At 39.2% G+C, this 22954-nt stretch overlaps 1 protein-coding gene across 1 annotated transcript in view; it reads right to left on the reverse strand.

The window, feature by feature from the left end:
- Positions 1-22954, reverse strand: part of LOC110040166 (rho GTPase-activating protein 21-B-like) — a 31770-nt gene that overhangs the window by 5904 nt on the left and 2912 nt on the right. The window contains exons 3-24 of the mRNA XM_089284727.1: positions 20800-20961; positions 18920-19058; positions 18282-18360; positions 15001-15055; positions 12534-13913; positions 12017-12160; positions 10793-10834; positions 10213-10266; positions 9374-9463; positions 8781-8906; positions 8464-8532; positions 8108-8175; positions 7155-7279; positions 6556-6633; positions 5904-5956; positions 5184-5257; positions 4642-4726; positions 4176-4254; positions 3512-3585; positions 2583-2672; positions 1816-1941; positions 623-670 (exon numbers count right to left, since the gene is read on the reverse strand). Of these exons, the coding sequence (XP_089140853.1) occupies positions 623-670; positions 1816-1941; positions 2583-2672; positions 3512-3585; positions 4176-4254; positions 4642-4726; positions 5184-5257; positions 5904-5956; positions 6556-6633; positions 7155-7279; positions 8108-8175; positions 8464-8532; positions 8781-8906; positions 9374-9463; positions 10213-10266; positions 10793-10834; positions 12017-12160; positions 12534-13913; positions 15001-15055; positions 18282-18360; positions 18920-19058; positions 20800-20961 (3240 nt within the window). The remainder of the gene's footprint in view (positions 1-622; positions 671-1815; positions 1942-2582; positions 2673-3511; positions 3586-4175; positions 4255-4641; positions 4727-5183; positions 5258-5903; positions 5957-6555; positions 6634-7154; positions 7280-8107; positions 8176-8463; positions 8533-8780; positions 8907-9373; positions 9464-10212; positions 10267-10792; positions 10835-12016; positions 12161-12533; positions 13914-15000; positions 15056-18281; positions 18361-18919; positions 19059-20799; positions 20962-22954) is intronic.

The following is a 22954-nucleotide window of genomic DNA, read 5'->3' on the forward strand; positions in this document are numbered from 1 at the left end:
CATGTAGCATTTGGGTACCTATTTTTTTGACGGGTGGGGGAATAGTAGACTTGATTTCCCCCGCTCTCTCGGGTCAAGTAGAATTCCTCCCAGAGAAGGGGAGCGGGAGTGGGCGGGGGGCGGGGGAAGTGGGCGGGGGGGTGTGTCCGCGCTAATTTCCCGAAAAAGCTGCTGGTAATCGATCCCTGGGGGAAAGGTGCTTCTCTACTAGAGCGATGGTCAATTTTATTTGCTGTATATTCATGGCCTGCAGATATAATGGCCACTGCCACATTGTCACATCCCCACATTTTCATCAAATAATAGTTAGCATATCTGAACTTGCAAATTACAATTGCAAAAAGGTCACCGAATAACAGTGCGCTGGAAAACCTTCGCCTCGCACTGTTGAACAAAATCCTCCGCCTGAAAACATAAGCACGAGGCTAAGGTTTTCCAACGCATTGTTATTCAAATTTGGCGCCATGGTGGAGTCGTGCAGTAGAAGTTCACTTCTAACTGTAAACCATTTGCATTGATTTACTGGACTTTCTTCAAAACAAACAGGATTCTTGATATGCAAAATATGCTTCAACAGATGAAAATCACAAAAAGCAGATCATCAGTAGAAAGATTACCATACCTTCACTGGACACTCGTCGCCTTCAGTCTCCTCAAAAAACCAATCACACTGAAACAAAATGTAGCAGTGTTAAAAGGCGCCATAACATGCGCCCGCATAATGCCCTAATAAACAGCGGTACAGAGGCATGCAAGCAGATATCGGCATGCTAAGGCAGGCCTGTAGTTACAAGTCCAAACACCATTTGTTATTGGCTCACGAAACAATGCATAAATGATCCAAACAATGCACCTATCTCTTGAAACAAAAGAAGCTACAAGTTACCAGAAAAATTGAAAATACAGGTCTGGAAGTACTGTTTCAAAAACGAGTGCGAGGGTTTCATCAGGTTTCCAAACGAGAGAAAACATTTGAAACCACAAGGCTGCAGGCCGAGTGGTTTTATTGTTTTCGAGCGTTTGCAAACCTAATGAAACCCGAAGCGCGAGTTTTTGAAATTACTTCTCCAACAAAGAAAATTAGTCTAAATTATCATTTGAAAAAGTTCTCTCAATTCAAATATTTTATTTGAGGACGTGAAAACGTGATTCTATCACCAAATTGCTGCTCCGAGACAATTTTGAATATTCATCAATGTCACGTTACCCAGCTGTTTGTCAGTTCTGAGCGACCAGGTTGCTTCGCAAAGCAAATGGCAGAGTGCAAATTTAGACCTCCTAAAACTCGCGAAGAGGAAGAAAAGTGTGTGGCCAGCGCTATTCCGAGGTAACGTGTGCGTCTAGTCTGTTAAATGCAGGGGCAGATAGCAAATTAGTACGCCTTAGAACTGGGAATTTCTAACGTTAGTGTCAGTTTAGCAAGCAAGGTTGAAAGCGAACCAAAAGACAAGGTCGCCACCATTGAGCGAGAATTTAAATTTAGAAAAAGAATGGCCCTTTCTGTTTTGGGGAGTTTAATAACTGTACCGTTACATTTAACGTCAGCAGTAAATAATTTAGGTTTAAACCTTGCTTTGTAAAATGTGTGATTAAATAAAGTTGTTTATCGTCATGTGTTTTTCTTGCTTTGTCAATATGCAGATTAAGAAAATTTGCATCCGTGTTTGAAATTATTTCAAACACGGCCGTGGTTTTCAACTCGTTTTTCATTGGGTTTCTAAACCCATCCACCTGACCAGAATAAGATGCTCTGCATGAATAATTAATCAGTTTGAGAAGAGATGCTGGACTACTCGCATGTTGAGGTCATCTCACCTCTGATATAAGTGTCTCGACTATTCGGCACTGGTCTGACATGTCCTTTACCATGGCCATCATCGAATCGTCTCCAGTCCTAATGATGGTCGGGCCAAACACGATCGCCAGATTACGCACTTCCATCTAAACAGTAAGCCACAAACAGTATAGTTAGTTTGAGGGATTAAGCTGAATATCAACTTGAGAACTGTCACCGTAAAAGTCGAATGTTAGTCCTTACTCTATGGCTCAACGTTAAGCGTTGCTCAAAATCTCTTCTTAAAAGTACACTATGACAATTCAGCTTATTGTCTTTACTGACCTCTATAGTGAAGTTCATGTTTCACTTGCCCACAGATAAAGCAGAATTCTGCTATGACAAGGCAAACTGAAATACATCCTAAACTACGACAAAAATTGTCTCCTGACCAGTCACTCCACTAATTTTTTCCTTCTTCGTTTCTTTTTTTTTTTTTTCAGGCTTAATTTTCATAACTACTCAAGTTGCTGCGGCGACCATTCATGTCTTTAAACATTTCTCCACAGTTCAAATATATGATCTTTCATATATTCACCTGCAAAGCAGAACTAGACAGAAAGATGCCCGTATAGCACGGACTTTGCCAATAAGTTGATCCACAAACCACAGCGGCTTTGGGACAGTGGCAAACATTCCTAATGTGAAGTACATATTAACAACGGTCTGATATATGAATACTTCGTACGAGCTAAAAGATGGGGCACTGCGGACGTTAATTACGAAAGTGAAGACTTATCAACAATACCTTGTTCTTGTCACAGTTGTCTGACACCAGTTTCAAATGATGCACAAGAAGCTTGAGTGTTTCAAAGTTATGATCTGGTAATTCTTGCACCTACAGAAAACAAGAAAAAAAGGGCATTTAGGGTATAATTTCATTGCTCCTTGCACAATAAGTAGATCGTCTAACTTGAAACAGTGTATTACACGGTGTTGTTTAGATTTTGAGAACGACATCGGCTCAAGCAGCATTTTTTTCTCTTAATTCGATGCTTACTGGTCCAACAGAGCTTTAATCCCAAGATTTTGCAGAACATTATTACGATACACGCAACGTTTTCAGTCACTATTGACGGAAAGGCAAACAAGGAAATATGTCTCGTGGGAAACAAGGTGACCCAATGTTAAGCGCAGTGGACTCTGGATTGAGCAGTCTGGGTTCAAGCCCTACTCGGGTTCGTTGCGTTGTGTTCTTGAGCAAGACATAAGACTTTTCTCCACCATATTTATAAATGGGCACCAGCGAATTTAACGCTGGAGGTAGCACTCCTATGGACTAGCATCCTATCCAGGGGGGGGGAGTAGTAGTACTTGATTACTGCTACAGGAACTGGCATAAGCTCTTGCAGTGTGAACCACTTGGTCAGACGCAGACTTGACCTCTTTTACCTTACGTGAAATTTGTACATGGATGCTGGTCTACTCCGAAGTGTAACTATATATGCCATATTTAGTTATAAATATGCCATATGGATTTTTTTACATTCAAGGATCACAATGCCCTCGTATGACTATCCTTGAACCCTCTTGGAAATCACTGGAATAAGACTTTGGATGGAAATATCTTATCAGAATAAAAGCAAGAAGACAAATCCTTCCCCTTGTTGTCCCCATACAATACAGATTTTCAGTGGTTGCTGCACCGGACACTTGCACCCACACAAACACACTTACCACAGATCGTATTGACCACATTCTCTCTGCTACATCCTCTTTCTTATTTGATTCAATAAATGCATCGTACAAATCTGTGAAGTTCAATTCGGAAAACACACTGAAATGCAACCACTCATCAAGCTTTTATGCCAGGGGCTGATTTAGTATGGGGCGGGGGGGTGGGCGGGGAGGGGGCCACTCCCTTTCTTTGTATTTTGGAAAAAGAACATGACCAACCGTCCCTAGAGCGCCATTTTTCATTCGGTTTGAGGAGGGGGATGGCTTGCGCTTCGTAGCAATTTCTTCGATCCCTTCTCTCAGGATTTTCTGGATCTGCCCCTGTACACAAATTAAAGAGTTTCCCACCGTGGAGGAAAGGAAAGCAACTTCAGGAGGAAATACTTGATTGGGGGAATCATATGGGGGTTTATTTCAGTAAGGGTCATTGTGTTCTCTATAAACCTTCCAAATTATGCAGTTATCTAGTTTATCTCATTTTTCGATCACGTCTGTGTAAATTAACACAAGACAACCGAGGGCTGTTGAAAAGTATTGAAAGTAGGTGGAATACATGTTCCACAATAATACTGAAAGAGGAGAGAAACCAATTCATAAAGCAATAAAAGTAATTTGAAGTAGTAAAAGAATCTACAGATGAGGTGAAAACAGTTTTTAAAATTACCTGCAGTAACAAGACCTTCTGGTAATTTTCGTAGGAACAGTTTCAAAAGGCTGGTGATGTTGTTTACATCATTCCACTTCTGTATATAGAGAAACCAATGGTTAAAAGCACTCACTCTGACTTGAAAAGACTAATTCAAATGAGATTCAGTATAATGACAAGCACATTTCCAGACATAGTAAGCAATATAAAAACTGAAAATCCTTCATTCTAAATGTGAACAGGAACCTCTTATCTAATTCAGTTCGTGTCATAATTCTCATATGCGATCAGCCATTACACCCTAACCTTGAGGTTTTGTTCTTGATTTTTATCGCACGAGTTGTAGTTTTGAAAGGAATTGCACCTACATTGTATATCAAATTTTTTTTTTTTTTTTTTTTTTTGGGGGGGGGGGGGTTGTTTCTCATGTAAAAAGCTGCTCAACCCGTAAAAACTTATAAGGGTGGAATGAACGTCCCATTACCTCTTCCTCGAGACAAACATTCTCAATTCCTCTGTTGTTTAGCTCCTCTTGCAAAGCAGTTACCGCAGCAGAATTACCAGGAACTCTACAAACATTTAACAATAAAAAAAAACAAACAATGTAGAAGGAGGTACAAACAGAAAAAGAAAAAAGGAAAAAAAAAAAGAAAACTGCATGTTAACAACGATCTTGGTTTGATCTTAAAAGTAGTCTTAGTATACAAATTAGTCATCTCTACAAAAAGGAAAGGAAAAAAGGTTAATTTGATCTAAACATTTAATTGACGGATGGTAGTTTCCTTGAGGAAGTATCAATTAAGTATCGTCGCAGTTTTTGTTTTGGTACATGGCTAGACACTTTACTTTGGCTCTCGCTGACACCACCCAGGTGCACACAAGGCGTCTGGCCATTCATTGGGACAGCTCCAGAAAATACTGGGCAGCAACCTAACGATTGACATCTGATGCCAGAAGCATGACGTACTGTCTTGTTGTTTGATTTATAACAGACGTTCCGGTTCTGTATTGACTTGAATAGCTCACCTATAGACACCAACAGTCTCGAGTCCTTTTCTCTCTACAACATCACAACAGTGTTCCACGATTAAAGGCACAAACTGCAAAGAGTAACACACTTGGCTTAGTTAATAGTGAGGTTAGTGACAGGCAACAGTATCCAACACCTTCCAGCAGTTATACTCATAGGCGTACGGGCACCTTCGGACTTGGAGGGGTGGTGACTTTCTTGCCCAAAAAAGTTACGCAATGACCGAATGCGTGAGTATTGAAATCAGGATACAAATGCACTCAAATTGCATGAAAAACAAAAATTTTCACAATTCCCACATCTGATGAAACTGCTGTAATTTCAAAAAGACATGTAGGTATGTTCAAAGCTTACATAATCAATCAATCATACTCTATCAACAGTCTCAATTCAGGTAAAATTTAAAACTTATTAAAAGAAAAAATTATGAAAAAAAATAACTAACTAGAAACTTTATTTACGAGTTTTGGATATCACGCAAACAGCATTAATGTTTTCCCTCGAGTGTCGTTGCCCTAATCATGAGCTTTCTACCCGAAAAATCACGTAATTACCGTAGCTGGGGGGACTGCAGCCCCCCCTCCCTCCCCCTCCCCCGCCCATTCGCCTATGGTTATACTTTGAGACCTCCCTACAAAAATCGGCCAATTCTACGTCATGGCAGCTGTGGTAGAAAATTTCAAAATGTACATGTATGTCTGTCTCTTTTAACCCACCTTGTTGTTCTTTGATGCTGGGCACAACTCCAAAGGTACTCCAACAGAATGTCCTGTAAACCAAAAGAGAAGAAGAGAATCAACAGAGTAATCACTTATGGAAAAATTGATTGGTATACAAGGAACACTTCCATTTTATTCTAACAGCTAAGATTGTAGATAATGAATGGAGATCTGGAAAGAAAAAGATGTGCTTTCTATTTAGTCAAAAGTTCCTGAAATTTCAGTTTGGAGGTTAATCGGTACATGTATGACTCATCAAAAAATGTATCTTATTGCAGGAAACAATGTTAGAAAGAGTCTCGATTGATTTTTGGTTTTACTTCTTATTCTTGTTTTTAGTGGTTGGAACATTTTGAATAGAAATTCGTGTTAAAACCACTGTTATGCATATGTTGCACCTGTCCAGTTACTGGTCTTTTGGCTTTCAGAGGTAAGACAAATTTTGCAACACACCCAAAATGGCAGACTTTTGGGGAAACTTCTAATGAAACACATTCTTCCTGAATGGCAATTCCAATCCAAAGCCTAAATAGAAACTCCATGGTGGTAAATTGGGGGGGGGGGGGGGGGGGGCACCATCCTCACAAGGGAACTTGATCAACTGTAAACTGTCAGCAGACTAACTAATTAGTTACTTGGAGAACTTTACCTGAAGGGTAGCTATTGGGGTGTTGAGGTTTCTTCCGCTTTTTGGATGATTTATTTCCATGTGTCTTGCCACTTTCACCTAAAATCATTATTAAGAAAGAAAGACACACCGCTGAATGAACAAAAGATATGAAAATGTTTCTTGCTCCATAAATATCTTTAAAAAAAATTTTAAAAAATGCATGTTGCAATTGGTTTAACAGAGGCCCGTTGTCGGAGAAAAAATCTCATATGTTCTAAGAACATGAGCTATTCAAAATCTCTGCAGTTCCAGAAAACATCCATACCCTCCCTGTGGAAAGACATTGGATATTCCAAGGGCGTGGAGGCCACAAAAGCCAAATATTTTAAAGGAACGTACATGCAAAAGCTGAACTGGAATTTCCGGAGGAGTTTGGGGGGTCAAACCACCAAAAAAACGTCCCTGAGCGGGATATGGACATTGCCTGGAACGGCAGAACATACAACAAATTTCTCACAATGACTACTGAGCACAAAAGAACTGAACACTTCGTCATGGTCCTTTAGCCTTTCTGTTCTCAAGGTCTCTACTTACAGGAGGTGTGACTGGATAGAGCTGCAAACTACATTGACTGTTACCTTTCTGCCCAGCAGTGATGTTCTTGAAAGACAAGCTTTTCTTGATGTTTGATATTCCAGGTATACCAGGTATCTTGGTGTTGACTGGAGGTGATAACTTGTGACTGGGTGAAGCAGTATTTGACCTACATGGGATAACAAGCAATACTGTCACTGGTCATGTTTTCCCTCTTCACAAATGATATCAAGTGAAAGAGAAATTCACCTTACGGCACCACAGAAAACATTTCTACTGAAACAAAACCTATCTTGGCTATGTAAAACAAGTCTGTTACAACTCTATGGTTAAGTGTGCATGCAAGCCAAGTGAACTGGGAGTATTTCTACTCCCCCTGGATAGGATGCTAGTCCATCACAGGGTTACCCCCAGCGTTAAGTTCACTGGTACGCATTTATACACCTGGGATGAGAGAGGCACTCTACATTGTCTTTTCCAAGAACATCAAACAATGTCCCCAGCCAAGGCTTGAACCCGGTCTGCTTCATCCAGAGGGGAGCACACTAACCATGAGGCCACCACAACTCCACAAGCAACCGTAATAGACTCTAATATCTTAGCATAAGAAAGCTAGGGATACTGAGGTACAGTAACTTACCATACCCACATTTGCAATTAGCCCTTCAGAAGCCGTGTCTACTGTCCTGGGTACTAGGTTCACCTGCCATGGGTATTTTGGCTCAACTACATCTCGCCAAAATGCAAACCATGGCCAGAGCAAACTTGCCTGATATGTCACCAAAGTGTACCAAAAACATTTGATTAGGTACATTCAGCTGGTTGGCATGCTAGTCCAATTGATTTATTGATCTATTTTTTTCAATAATGCATAGCCTCTTAGGGGAACTTGAACTAAATAAATTCAATTTTTTACCGAGGCAAGTTTGGCTTGCCTGTTACTAGCTATGACTGCAACACAATCTACATGCAGTGCTGACAACAATAAAGTCCTCACCCAGATGTCTCTTGCTCCACTGTTTTCATTCTTCTTATAATCAAACTCTGACTGCTCACACCGTTCTCCTAAAAAAAGGTAACATTTTTACACAATGTGCTGGAAATAAATAACCAATGAACATTGTGAAGCTGTCATTGTAAGAAAATCCAGTAAAGTTTTCTACAAAAGGAAACATCATTTTTGGCAATACTGCATGGTTAACAGATGCAATACTGCAAAAGATATCCTAATGCAGGAACTTCTGATTGGACTGCAAGGGTTTTTTGGAAGCCAACCACTTTGTATGGTCATGCAAAACCTGCACTAAAGACGTGATCTGTTCTAGTACCATTAGTTACAAAGAACACACTTACATCTTCATCAGGGTTGTTATTAGCCTGGATGGCCGCAATCCACGACATCATGGAGTCATGATCCTCGGTCTGAAACATAACAGAGCTACATTGTATTTTTTTTTCATTACTATTATTTAAATTAATACACCTTTAACAAATTACACGTATCACAAATTACAATAACAAAGTATTGTGCTATTACTACATCCATCCTACAATATACATTACTTATTTACACCAGGTGCTACTTAATTACAATGTGAAAACAAAAGAAAAGGAACTGAAGATTCATTCTACTCTGTAGTATAAAGTATTTAGTTCACTCAAAACTTTACCTGGAACAAGAACTCTGATCCATTAAAAGTTGTCATTCTGAACACATTTTTCCTTTTAGTGTAGTCATGAGCAATGTCAACGATGCTGGACTTGATGCTGATTGGCTGTTCATCAGAGCTATCCTCCTGGAAAAAAACAATATCATATCATCAGCCCATCTGAATCACTCACTGCAAATAGAGAAACTTTTCACGTACATGTAGTCCAAAAGGCACGAACACTTGCACTTGTCATGCAATCCACATGGTTTATACATGGTCACTGACTCCTAACATTGGCAAATGCAAATGTTCCACACTTGTAAAGGGTTTCAAATTAAAATAGCACAATTTGACAGAGTAGCTACATTGAGTATGACCCTGTCCAGTGCAATTGGAAACCAGGGGTTTCATTAATGTTCTCAGCAGGAGGGTAACTGATTTTCACCGCTGGACAAAACTATTAGAACTGAACTGCTTTGTAAGAAAAACTTTCTTCTATATATTATGGACAAATCAGGTGGGCAAAATTGTCTTCACAGCCCATCAATTTGCCCGTCTGTTAATGAAACCCCTGTTGGAAACTAGTGAATTTCCTTTATATTAACACTCACTTGATGGGCCGTCCCTTTGTCTTTATGTAAGTAGAGAACATGGCCTCGCAGAACAGCAAACACGGGCTTCCAAGACCTTGCACTGGAACGCTAAAAAATAATGCATGTAATTAAAATGTCAATGTTATTTCACAAGACTGAGTTATATTTACAAACACCAGAGTTAGGAAGAAAAAACAGTCATGCCATGGAAAAAAATTTCAAATCCACCTGTTCAGTGGCTCAAGGATTTTTCATTTTCACTTGTTCCCACTTAAATATCACTTGCCAATGTGGCCAATATTGAGAGAGCAAACACAAACAAAGAGAGAGAAAACACAAACACAAACAAAGTGCACTTGAATTTTAAATTAATCCAGGCTTTGAACTCACTCATCCTTTCACTCACATTGCGGTCTTAGATTTTGAAATAGTTCTGACTGGAAATTATCATCTGTCAAGCTGACATCAGACTCACAAGACTACTGCGGCTAATTTCACTTGCCCACCCATCCTGCGAAATGCTATTAATTTATTTTTCACTTCCCCAAGAGCAAAATTTACTTGTCCTGGGTAAGCAGACCTGGCTTTTTATTCTTGATGCCCTGAAAGTCCCAAGTTTGCAAAACAGCAACCACAGGCAAAGTGCATGGGGCACAATAATGTTTTAAAGTAACTGTTATAGACAGAGCTTTATCATTTCAGCCAAGGCAGTTATTAGCATCTAATGTCAAAATCTCAACACAAACCTCTAAGCATACTGGTGATGTAAATAAAAGGACTGATCAAAGAAAGGAAACCCTCTGGATCTGTCCCAAAAGGGATTACTGGTGAACTAGATGTAATTATACTGCCTGTACCTTGCCCCCATCCACTACAGCCACTTTTCTCCAAAGTAAACCTTCTTTGCACACCTGGAACAAATACAATCAAAGCACTTAGCGACAACAACAACAACAACCTTCACTCCCAACAGCATGCACAAATGAAAACAAAAAAATAAATTAATACCATTGACTGGGGTGTAAAAAAGGCAGGCTGCAGGCTAATTTCACTGCCTGGAAGAGAACTTAAATGTGGCTTAAATTTAACACAAAAGCAAAGACTTGGGGAGACGTTGGAGTAGTAAGAGCCAGAAAAGCCAGCTGGGTTTGTAATGAGCCTGCTTAGAGTTTTGTTAGCTACATCCCTGATTGCCCTCTATAGATAGCAAGTAGATACTTTTTCATTATGACCAGGGCAGGCCAAATAAGCTAAGTTAGCCCACAAGAAAAAGGCATAAAAAGGTGGTTATGCCGAAGCTACAATTTAATACAGTATGATATTTCTGGCAATGTCATATACATGTACAAGTGCATAATAAGTATTAGAACATTTCTTCCAGTTAAATTTCTTGTCACTTGCATTTAGGTACAGAACTTTGACCAAGAAAGCACTTACTTCTAACATGCCAGGAAGTTGCTCACCCCTCTCTTTGTTTTCCTGGAATAATAACAACATAAGAAAAAGTTTAATGTCTGCAAAATACTAAGTTCCATGTCAAAACTGAAGGTTACAAATCACAACAATGCTCATATTTGAGAACATGTGTATCTCAGTGACCGAGTGGTTGAAATGGCAGAGGTCAATGACATAAGCTGCGAGATACGACGAAGAAGGTGGAACTGGTTGGGACACATACTCAGGAGAGAGGGTGCGAACGACTGCTTCACAGCATTGGGATGGACACCAGAAGGTCGAAGAGTGAGAGGGAGGCCAAAGACAACTTGGAGAAGGACGGTGGAGAAGGAAAGAAACAAGGCGGGGCGGAAGAGCTGAGAAGTAGCCAAAGCGGTGGCACGGAACAGGGAGTGTTGGTCGGAAAGCGTGACGGCCTTATGCACCTACTGGCATGACAAGAAATGATGATGATGATGATATCTCAGTGACCAGTTTTATCTCCAGGGCAGGAAAAAAGCCCAGGTCCAATTGCCCAGGGCAACTAAATTTTGCTCTTGGGCAACTGAAAATGGACGTTTGGTGGTCCAATGGGCAAGTGAAATTAGCTCCTGTAGTCTTTTTAGTTGACAAGCCAGAAACATTGCATGCCTATTGACCAAGTAATATTTAAGTGGGGGCAACTGGAAACTGAAAGGTACTGGCCCAGTGGGCAACTGGATTTCAATATGTTTTTCCCGCCCTGATCTATGACATACATGTACATCAATCAAATGTAATGTTCCAAAACAGTAAACACTGCTCTTCACTTAACACTGAATTCTCCAGAAGTAACAACCTCTCCTTACAGTGTACAAGAACGACAATATTAACAACGAGTACAGCAAACAGTGATAACACTGATACATGTAAGTATTCTCTTCTGCTGGCTACAGAACGAATTTGCAAGCACGAACATTTTCAGAGCACAAACATCTGGGAGTTAGGGGGGGCTAGTACATGCAAAATTTGTTTCTAATTTCCTTTCTAGTTTGGCTTGGGAAGGCCCAAGAATGTACTTTCAAATGAATATGCACTAAATAGCTCTTTTTACTGATGTGGCGGCCATTTTGAATTCCATTGCTTCAAATAGCTATTAATGGTTAACAGAGACGATCAACCCTGATTACTGCATGTAAAACAAACAAGTAAGCTCTCCAGTCAGGGGAGCCTGGTACTGTTGTTTACCTCTTCCTCTTTTGTAGCTTCCAATGATGCTTCATGTCTGGGTGATGATGGAGATGAAGTGGCCATCACATACGAGATACGTCGGTTGGAGCGCTGCACTGTAGTTTCAGTACCAGACTTTTCATCGGCTGAGACCGAGAATACCTGGGAATATCAAGAATACAGGTGCCGAGAATTGACAAATTCATCAGCAAAGGAATACAAGTTACGTAATGCTCAGAAAAGACCAAACACAGTATGCATACTATCTGAGATGTACAATAAACTGCACTATTATGTGGCTTGTGTTTGTAGCCAATGTAACACATGCTCTGATTGGCTAATTCTAGGGTATTTTTCTCCCTCTCAAATGTTCGGTCTTCACGGGAAAATCTCAAACCTCTGTCTTGCAGTATTGACCTCGCTATTGCGCAGTCAACACAGTGAGGTCTCCGTTTCAAATTTTCCTGTAAAGACCCCAATCGCGGTTAATAATTTGAGCTTTGCAGTCAAAGTGTCATGAGTGCACTATACACACCTCATCCTCCTGCTCGTTGGTAGGTATCTCCATCCCCTCTTCTCCATTGACATCCTCACAGAGCTCCATCCCAGATGAAACATGCACCATGACTGGTGGTAACATGGTAGAGAATGCTTCAAACAAAGATGATTTCCCAGGCTTTCTGCCTTGAGGAGCAGTTGACCAGATTTTCTGGTCTGACAAGGTTGAGCTCCCTCGAGAAGTTGCCATCAGGTATGACACACGTCGTGGCTTTGGACTGCCTTGTTTGTTTACAGCAGAAGACTCCATGTCAGTGGTTCCAACTGTCGGTGTGAAATGCATTTCATCAAAAGCAGGTTTGTTTGGGAAGATGGCCACTTGGCTTGAATAGGCCCCTTGCTTCACTTGGTCCTCACTTTGACGCGGTACTTTTGCTGGATGTGGAGAATCTGCATCTTTGTACAGTTCAGTATTTGAATCTGGTGGTGTCCATCTTTCATTACCACCACTCTGCCTATAAGGTTGTCCTTCTTTGCTCTCAAGTAGTGTTGTCCCAACAGTGGAGGACTTTAAACCTCCCTGACGATCTTTATTCATGTGAGAGGCAATTGTTCTAATGAGGTAAGATGTGGTTTCTTCATATGATGCTCGTCCTTTCTTGTAGCCTGGATCAGTTGCCACAGGCTGACGAGAGCCCATGTCTGGGCTTGTGTTCATGTATGTTGTCGAAGGGCTATCAGAGGCTACTGTTCTAGGCACTGACAGCATGAACGGTGGGGTACTGACTGACCCATGACTCTTTTCATTTGATGTATATCCATCATTTAAGTTCATGGAATTAACTCTATCTACATCAGATAAATTGCTACTGGTTCTGTTTCGCTCGCCAAATCCCTGCATTTCTACCACTGGTAGAGAATGAGAACGAGTCTTTGTTCTGGAATCTTCCAACACTGTCAGCGTGTTACCCATTTTTGAACCTTTCTCAAAGCGAAGTGCAAGCGGTCTTCCAGTAGAATCAGTTGCAGCCATAAAATAAGAGCCATCCATGCGGGGCGAATTCACAGCACTACTTTCCAGAGTGCTGGAACTTCTTGACTTCAAATTGCTGTTATAATCCATACTCTCAGAGGTGATCACAAAACTCCTGTTCTCCATGGCAGTTCTATCCACAGAGCCACGCCTAAGTGTAACAACTGGAGTAGAATTGTCAACGGAACTCTGAGAGTTTTTGTCCGACATTTTCAAATGATATGAGTTTGCAGGGTTTATTGTCACTGTTGACATGACCCTTGCTGGGCTGTCATGGCTCGACAGACGTCTAAACATTGGTTTAGGTTTGACAGGTGGAGGAGACTGGCTAATTTCGTGGGCACCAACAGTAATGCTTGGAGAAATGGAGAGTGTGGGAGTTACCTTAAAAGAACACACAAAATAAGATTTACTGAATGAACTTGAATGACAACATGCAGTTGTTCTTTTAAAACCCCAGAGTTCAAATAACACAGAACAGAGAGAAATACAAATCAATAATCACAAATTTGGAGGTGACTGACTGTTTCAAAACATGCAACTCTTCCAATGGATGATTGAAAATAGTGTTAACTTTGCTAAAACCATTTGTATACAAATGGTTTTAGCAAAGTTCACATGTCACGACCCGAGTATGGGACTACAATGTGTGACAAAACTGCTGCGACACTTCACTGTAAAATTCTCTTTTTGAGCATGCAGACTATCCAGACCACAGCAACAGAATTACTTTGAACTGGAGGGGTCAGGCACATCAGAAAATTGTCCGTAGATGTCTTTGAATTAAAATAAGGGATTTAAAGTATTGTAAGTACATGTATCATTTTCTAAAAGTGGTTCAACTACTTTTAGTTACATTTTGGTTACATGCACAGTACATGTACATGTATGCAGCATATAGCACACACGGACTAGCATGAGTTTCTATGCTTGTTATATGTGAGTAAATTTATAACAAATTGGGCAAGGAATGACTAGAAAAACAGGAAAAAATAAAAAAAAATTGCAGTGGTCAATGCACTTAGCTACACCTAGATAGTTTTCAAGCCTGCCACTTAAATTGAAAGAAACAAATATATTTCAATTAAATATAATAGGCTTAAAACTCCAGTGAGAGGCAGACCAGTTGGCTATTTACATGTACAAGCAAGACCAGGGAGATGAACTAGGGACTACCAGGAAACAACTCCAGCTTGGTGGTAAGAACGCACCCCCGCATCTCAAGTCTGACACCCCAACCATACAGACACGCTGCCATTCTAACTTGCCTTACCACATAAATGCCTTTAAAATGGCACGAGCCACAAGGTTTGTCAATAATATTCAGTTGTTTACTAAATGTAAATGTGTCACTGCAATTATCAGAGTCAGTGCAGATCATCTGTGTAGACAGTAGTAATTTACTGACTACCTGGTCAGCTAACCCAGTGTTAAGTACTATTTACTTCTATGACATTTCTCAGTCACTCACCATCTGAAGAACACAGTCTTCCTTAGGAATAATACCTAACTCCAGCAGTTCTTGGCTAAAAGACCAAATGATTTTTCACACCCATTAGTTGTTGTATGCACACTGTATCTACCTTATCATAGGAATTTAATGTTTCACAAAGTTAACATAACTTTAAAATTTGCTTAAGTTTAAATAGCAGTGATTTTTCTCAACATTCATTTCTCAGTAGTATGCCATGCAAAAGGGGAGGCGCGGTGGCCTCGTGGTTAGTGTGCTCTTCTCCGGATCGAGCGGTCCGGGTTCGAGCCCTGGCCGGGGACATTGTGTTGTGTTCTTGGGCAATAAGACACTTTACTCTCACAGTGCCTCTCTCCACCCAGGTGTATAAATGGGCACTGGCGAACTTAATGCTGGGGGTAACCCTGCAATGGACTAGCATCCCATCGAGGGGGGAGTAGAAATACTCCTAGTCGCTTCATGCTACAGAAACCGGGATAAGCTCCGGCCTGATGGGCCACTTGGCTCGCATGCAGACTTTACCATGCCATGCAAAGCTGACAAAGGAATTGTACAAATGGTTTGGGACAAAAAAGGAAAAAGCATTATTTTATCAAAGTCGCAATCCTAAAGAACCCTCAGAGGCCACATTTCTGCACTTTAAGCTTTACATTTAGGGACAATTCAACTAACATTGTGATAAATGTGTTCTGTTCTCTCAACAAATAAGGTTCTCACAATAATCTCCCTCATTCTGAAATTTGCATTACTTTCCTTTACTGGGAATTCCTTGCTCTGAGACAGGGCTCGAAATTAACAAAATCTTTAAAGTGCACCTAACCCCAAAATTGTTTTTCGCTAAAATGAATCTAGACTTTATTTGAAGCATTTGGGTAAAGAAATTTTTGAATTTGGTTGAATCCTCAATTTTCTATGCCCTTTCAAAGTCGCGTTTGAAGTGTTTCACGACTGCATTTTAGGGAGTCTGGGGCGGCAGTACCTGATGACGTCTACCCAGGAACCAAACACAATAGCACCTCAGTCAACTCTCTGTATTTGCTCGAGAAAATGGAACGCAAAACTAATTGTTCCAATGTATTTTGGGACTAAAACATCCAAGTTTTGTCTCAGAGTCATTTCTTTTTCGTCACTGGAGTCAGAGTTAGGTTTTGATTTGGAAGGCTCTGAAATAAACTTCGATCAAGCATGTTCGACAACTGTGAACTCACTGCTTAGAGCTTTGAGAGCAGTTTACAATATTTCAAGCAACAAAGGAGAAGACTTCTTTGCGGACGAGCTGCTTGTATATTAGGAATGGAAAGCTAGATATGAAGTGGAGGAGCAGGCAAACAAAAAGCAGGAAAGAAAACTCAAGGACTGCTTTGGGTGGTAATTTCGTCAACTAAACATAAGATTACCACGCATGTTTATAGCCCATTTACATTTGTCCTTAGCGAGAATGTATTTTGTCAAGGTGTGATTGTTCTGTTAAATCCAGTTTGTGTTTTACTTTCACTTGAATTCATGTTTATAAGAGCAACGTACGTTTTGCAGTTTTCAAGACTTGATGACCTCCAAAACATTGGCTTTGATTGATTGAAAATCGTATTGTTTGGACCTGTATTTTTGAAGCTGCGGGAAGCAAGGCGGAAGGAAACATTTCATACAATTACCAATTTCACATTGTCACACGTTTTAAGTCGTAACTCCAAATAACCAATGTAAATTGTTCTCAAAGTTTGCAGTGAAATCCATCGGATAAACGGAAAGGATGTGTTCCCTAAGTTGTCCGCAGATAATGTTACGCGGTCATATTTTCCACGCTACTGCACAGAATCTTTGTCGCACTGCTGATTTCCAAACCTTCGAAAAACTCTGTGAGTCTAACAATTTTGTTATCATGTAATTCTAAAGGATTAATCTTCGACTTTCATCTAAATCGAAAGAGAAATAAGTGTTGATTAGTGGCATACCGTTGCGATCTATTTACATATCAGTATAACGCTTCTTGATCATGATCGGATCACACAACTTTGCCGGTTATGTTATAAATACTGCGGGATTGGAAGATATAGGTTGTCGGTAGTATTTCTACAAATTGCTGGTTAGCTTTAAGCAAAAAATTTATGAAAATAGCGTTCAAAAGTCTGCGGAACAAATTCCAGTGAGAGTTCTTCAATGGTTCTCACAGATTCAGTTCGCTTGTTTCAGTTCGACAAAATCAACCATCATTTATGTCTTTATTGCACCATTAGCCAATCATCGTCAGTAAATTGTACAGTATATCTTTCTTTAAATCTGGAACATTGCTGCAACAGCCAATAGCACCTCTGGAAGGTGTTTCTGCACACTTTTCAAATGTGTATTGCACGGTCCTGAAGGAAATGAGAGGACGTGAGATATCCAACCTTCCTGGGTAGACATCACAAGAGCCGCTGGACCCATTCTCCTCAAACTCGGACTGAAACAAAATGGCAGTGTTTTGGAGCTATTTTAGAGATTTCGTTGGGGCACAGAAAATCGAGGATTTAACGGAATCCAAAATTTTTTTCGCAGAACTATTTCAAATAACAAGTAGATTTGTTTTAGCGAAAAAAATTTTTGGGGTTAGGTGCACTTTAAGTCACCATTTGGCGACTAAGTGGTAAAAAATAGTTGCTAAATGTAAATTTTTAGTCGCAAAGTCAAATAGAAGAGACACAATCCATAGACATACATGACATACTCAATGCTCAAGGGTTTGCAATGCATTATAGGGCAATTTCAAACAGGGATAGTCATTTTGAAGTTTTCGAGAGAGAGAGAGAGTTGTTTACTTTGGTGTGCCTTAGCATAATGAAACATGGTGATCCAGTAGGTGATCCAAAAATCATGGGTTTGCTTTATATCTATTCGCATAAATTGTGTCTTTTATCCACAAGCAATGTCCTTTTTTCTTTGAGATTACTGCTAGCAGTAGCCCTTTTAATTTGTGTCAGTCAAGGCAAAACCTAGTCACAAATTTGCGACTGTATTGGTCGCAATTTCAAGCCCTGGGAGAGCGGCTAAATGCTTAATATGTTGGGGCAGGAAAAGAGGTATGAATTCTTGAGGCTATAACTTTGGTTTAATTATACACTATTGAATGATCAGAATCGCCATGAAATATAATCATCATATTACCAAATTTCTACAGGTACATATACAATGTTTATGATTACATTATTTGAAGTTTGAGAAGTACATGTCCAAGACTTTGTATGTGGGAACCACTCACCTGGTAATACATGTACTTGACATTATTTCTCGTTACTTTTTCTTACCTTGATAGAATAAGTTCAATCACTTGTGAATAGGACTTTCCCATTACTGGTTGGCCATTAACAGAAACAATCTGGTCACCTGAAAAAGGTAACCAAACAAAGTTGAGAGACAATTTGTGGGCACTGCGCTCGAGGCCAATTACCAGTGCAATCCATAACCCACGGCACAGGCCAAAAGGAATGCAGCATTACATGCTTATGACATCACGCTGTACTTCATGGTCATCATAGAGCAGACAAAACATGTAAAAATAGAGGGAAAACACCAATGATCATATGACCCATAAGGCCCTACTGGAAAGGCACTTGGTCCCCTAAAATGATGCACTTAATATTAATGGCAGAAATGAGTGATGACTGTGAACACTCTCACAGCCAATTTTACTATCTCGAGCAACTGTCTAATGCAGAACCACTTCCGACAGAACTAGCTTACTCCAAAAGTACAGAAAGAGAGTAAACACTCCTCAAAAATGAAACCCGGTACTTGCTTTTACTTCTCCCTCTTTAAGTAGCGCGCACACCTTATGTATGAGATGGCATGATGTTGTGACATGAATTACGTGGTCAGTAAAGATGCACAGTAACCATAGGTGCCAACATCTAAAAACAAACAATTCTGTATGTTAAGGCGTTACCTGTAGAGAGCCCTGCCCTGTCTGCTGGTCCACTGGGTGCCACTTGCCGCACAAACACAGTGTCCATGGGCTCTGCCTTTTGTCTTTCAATGTCATCAACATGGTGGTCAAGACCATTTACACCTGGTCCTGGACCAGGCTTAAGGAAAAAGAAAAAAATAGGACATAATATTAAACACACAATGAACACAGTGAAGCATGTGATTGTGGTTTGGGTCTTGCCAGTCATTAAACAAGTTATGGGCTGCAACTGTTGTTAGTTAATTCTCAGCAACACCTTACAATGGTCATCATTCACACACAACCTTCAGAGCAGAAAATCTAGACAGAAAGTTTAGTTTTGGTAGATGTCAATCATCTTCACCTCCAATCCTCTGTTGTAAGAAATCCCAACAATATTTAAATCTTGTCTTCAAAGCTTGTGATTTAGGTTTATAATTATAAAGTTGACATGTTTTAGTCTTGTTCAGTCGGTATCCCCAAGTAAAATACATGCAGTCTGCTTGTGTAGATTTTGCTGGATTTGCTTTACATCCTAATTGTGGTCATTCATGCATGCAAATGGACATTGACAAACCTGACAAAGTCCAATAATCATCTAATAATAAATTCGAAGGATGGGACCATACTGAATCTCAGTGTGTTTATTGAGCTACCTATACATGTACAAGTGTACAGGGGATTTCAGGTCACATGGCTTGTAGAAGGTCCAGTTTTTGTTTTGCGAACCACCATTGCCTAAAATGCCCCACCCACCCACCTATGAAGTATTTTTAGAGTCTATTAAGTTGCAGTGAATTTATTTCCTAGCCACTTTTTTTGCGCCTTGGTAAGATAGCTATGTTATGTTGTTATGTTAATAAAAGTAAGGATGCATGGTTCGGCTTGGCATGGCTCCCAGCAGTGTGTGAAAATTGAAATTTTTTAATGTATCGTACCCTACCCTACCCCATCCCATATTAACCCCATACCTCATTCCAGAATTTATCATGTTACTCCCATACTATAACACTTTTTTTTTCTAATACTCATATAGATTCAAACACCTGATCTATGACTTTGAAGTCCATCTTCATCTGCACTAGGCCATGCAACGGAGCTTGACATTGCAACCACTGGGGTTACCAGTGCAACCTATTTCTTTCACTGGCGACTAACGTTTTACACTTTTTACCAAAATACTTTTGCTGGTGTCTTAATCTGAAAACTTACGGGCCAGCTGGCCCCAAGGTTTTTCCTGAAAGTCAAGCCCCGTGCAAGCAATTGCTGTAAATTTCCCCATATTCGTTGGTCTAATAAGTTAATAATCCCAGACTCCTCTTCCCCTATCCCTTGATGAAAATTAAACTGGTTTGAAAAGATAGAAACCAGAGATAAAAATAGAACCATAATAATAACAACAACAACAACAACAACAATAATAATAATAATAATATGGCTTTGATGAAGCACACAATGTTTTTGAAGTTCATTTTTTAATGAAGACAATACATGTTTCACATGAAACATCATCCACTGTCAGTTGTACAGTGAGAAATAAAATGAAAATATGCAATAAATAGTATAACAAAGTGAGATATCAAAAACATTGCATGGTTCATCAAAGCCATATCTTAGATTGTGTTGCTACGAAGCCTAAATAATACTAATACTAATACTAATACTAATACTAATACTAATACTAATAATAATAATAATAATAATAATAATAATAACCATAAACAGAAACATCTATCCGGCTTTGGCAACGTAGTGTTTTGATGGTTTTTAAAATTTTACCATCGTGGGTTTATAATCAATAAAATGAACAACCTACCCCACTACAAGAAAACAACTGGCCAGTAGTAACAAAATAGCATCACTGTACATAGTATACTAACCTCACTTGTTTTCCTTATAAGCTCTGGAGGGTAAACAACAAAATGCCTCAAAGTGAATCCAAATCCATTACTTTGACGTTGTAAACTTATTAACTTGGAGGGTGGGAGATATCCTGGGTTATTCGCAAAATCGTGCTTTTGTTGCCAAGACAATTCACTTTCCTGAGAAAGAGATTAAACACTGAATTAATTAATTGGAAAAAATAAAATAAGCTAAGAGATAAAGATTTAACAGTTTTTGCTCTTTTATTTGCTGGTATAATTTTTTGCTGCCTAATATATGACAGCTACACTAAGCTAGTTCCTAATATACAAAGCAAGTAAGTACGTGTAAGTGCTCTTGTATTTCAAACTGAGGGTTGAATTTTTAAGTTGGGATAATGTTAATGTAACAAACCATGTTTTACACCTGGTTTCAATCGAAAACCACACTTACGTGTACTACACCATGACTAAATGCAGACTTTATAAAGTAAAGTTCACCCACATAGGATTTAAACATACACATCTACTGGTTACAGTGTTTGGAAGCAGTACAAAATTGTCTCCAGCTTCAGTCAACCTGGTAAACTACGAAAAAGCTAGGAAAACTTTACTGATAGACTGAATGACACCTTTAAAAAATGACAAAGTCTACAAATGTCACTCAGAATACTAACCCTTTCAGAAACAAATGCATACACACTAGATTTTTATACAAAGATTTTGCAGCATTTCCTGCCATGTTTCCCCTACATCTAAGGACCACAACTTTGAAATTTCCAATACTGTAATACTTTAAGAAAACACACAGATATCACACCACCTATCTAAATAACATCCACAAAATAATTCCTCAACTTTAAGTTGTGAACTTGCACCAAGTTTTTAAACCTGATCAAATTGATACTGCTTGTTATTTAACATGTACACTGACATAACATAACCTCACTTGCAGAAGGAGAATTAGAAATTATATTTCATGTAATTCATGAATGAGATACATGGAAGTAGACAATGTCAATGACCCCTAGGTCAAAAAATAAAACTGTTATAATGAACTCAATGAAAGACAATGGCACAGAGGAGGACCATGTAAAGAATCACGTTCGTGAAAAGCCCTTTTCACGGTTACCTTTGCTCATTTGCATTACAATAAAATCTAGCATTGATGTGAGGCAATTTCAGGCTATTTTGCAGTTTTAGCCCGAAATTGCCTCACATCCACATTGGATTACATTGTAATGTAAATGAGAAAGATAAACTATGAAAAGGGCTATTAAAAAGTGCACAAATAAAGCTCAAAATTTATAATACACTGCAAATAAATTGAAAATATAGAACTCATTTTGCTTTTGCCCAATTATCAACCTTTGTTGTTTGAGTTTTACAGTTACACCATCATTGGAAATTAGGATGATCTACAAAATTACTTGAAATCATTTCAAATTTTGAAACAGAGTAGGAAACAGAATGGTAGTTCATGTATATTCTGCAACTGAATGTTTAAGTGTAGACACTATACATTTTGCATCCAAAGGCTTTCATATGCCTGAAGTATTTTACGTTTGTTTCTACACACATGTATGAGGGCTATTTTCACTTGTTCCATTCATGAGTGCATATATAATATTCAGATAAATTTTGGCCTGATTTCAGGGTTTTAATTACCTGCACCTATCAATGTTATCTGATTTGCACCTTCTCATTCCTGAATTTGAAATTGTACCATTATTTATTGATTGCCCTGCATTTCTGAAGTCTGAATGTCTGAAGTTTTTGACTGTTGGAATGGGTTTCTTCCCATAACCTACATGTGGAACTTCCCTGACAATTATGTTTTGTTTAAGTTATAGATCTACATTATTGGGCTAATGAAGCCCTTACATTGCCAATAATTAGTTCCCAGTGGTTTTAAGAAATACTTTGATTAGCTGTAGTTTTTATTTTCAGGTTATTTTTTTCAGACATGCTTTGGTAGTTCTGCTGCCATCATCGGCTCAATGATTACACTATGTTTCAGTAAAGTTGGTAGACAGTGAAATATGGCAGTTATACATATCTACATACTTCAAACCTCTTCACATGATACTATCAACTATGTAATTTCATCAACTTCAGTGTCCTTCGCAGTTTCTGCTAAAATCAGCTCTTACATAGTAGTTAACCAATATTT

Source organism: Orbicella faveolata, unplaced genomic scaffold, assembly GCF_042242905.1.
Source record: "Orbicella faveolata isolate gen_17 unplaced genomic scaffold, um_ofav_v1 contig_13, whole genome shotgun sequence".
Classification (NCBI taxonomy): Eukaryota; Metazoa; Cnidaria; class Anthozoa; order Scleractinia; family Merulinidae; genus Orbicella; species Orbicella faveolata.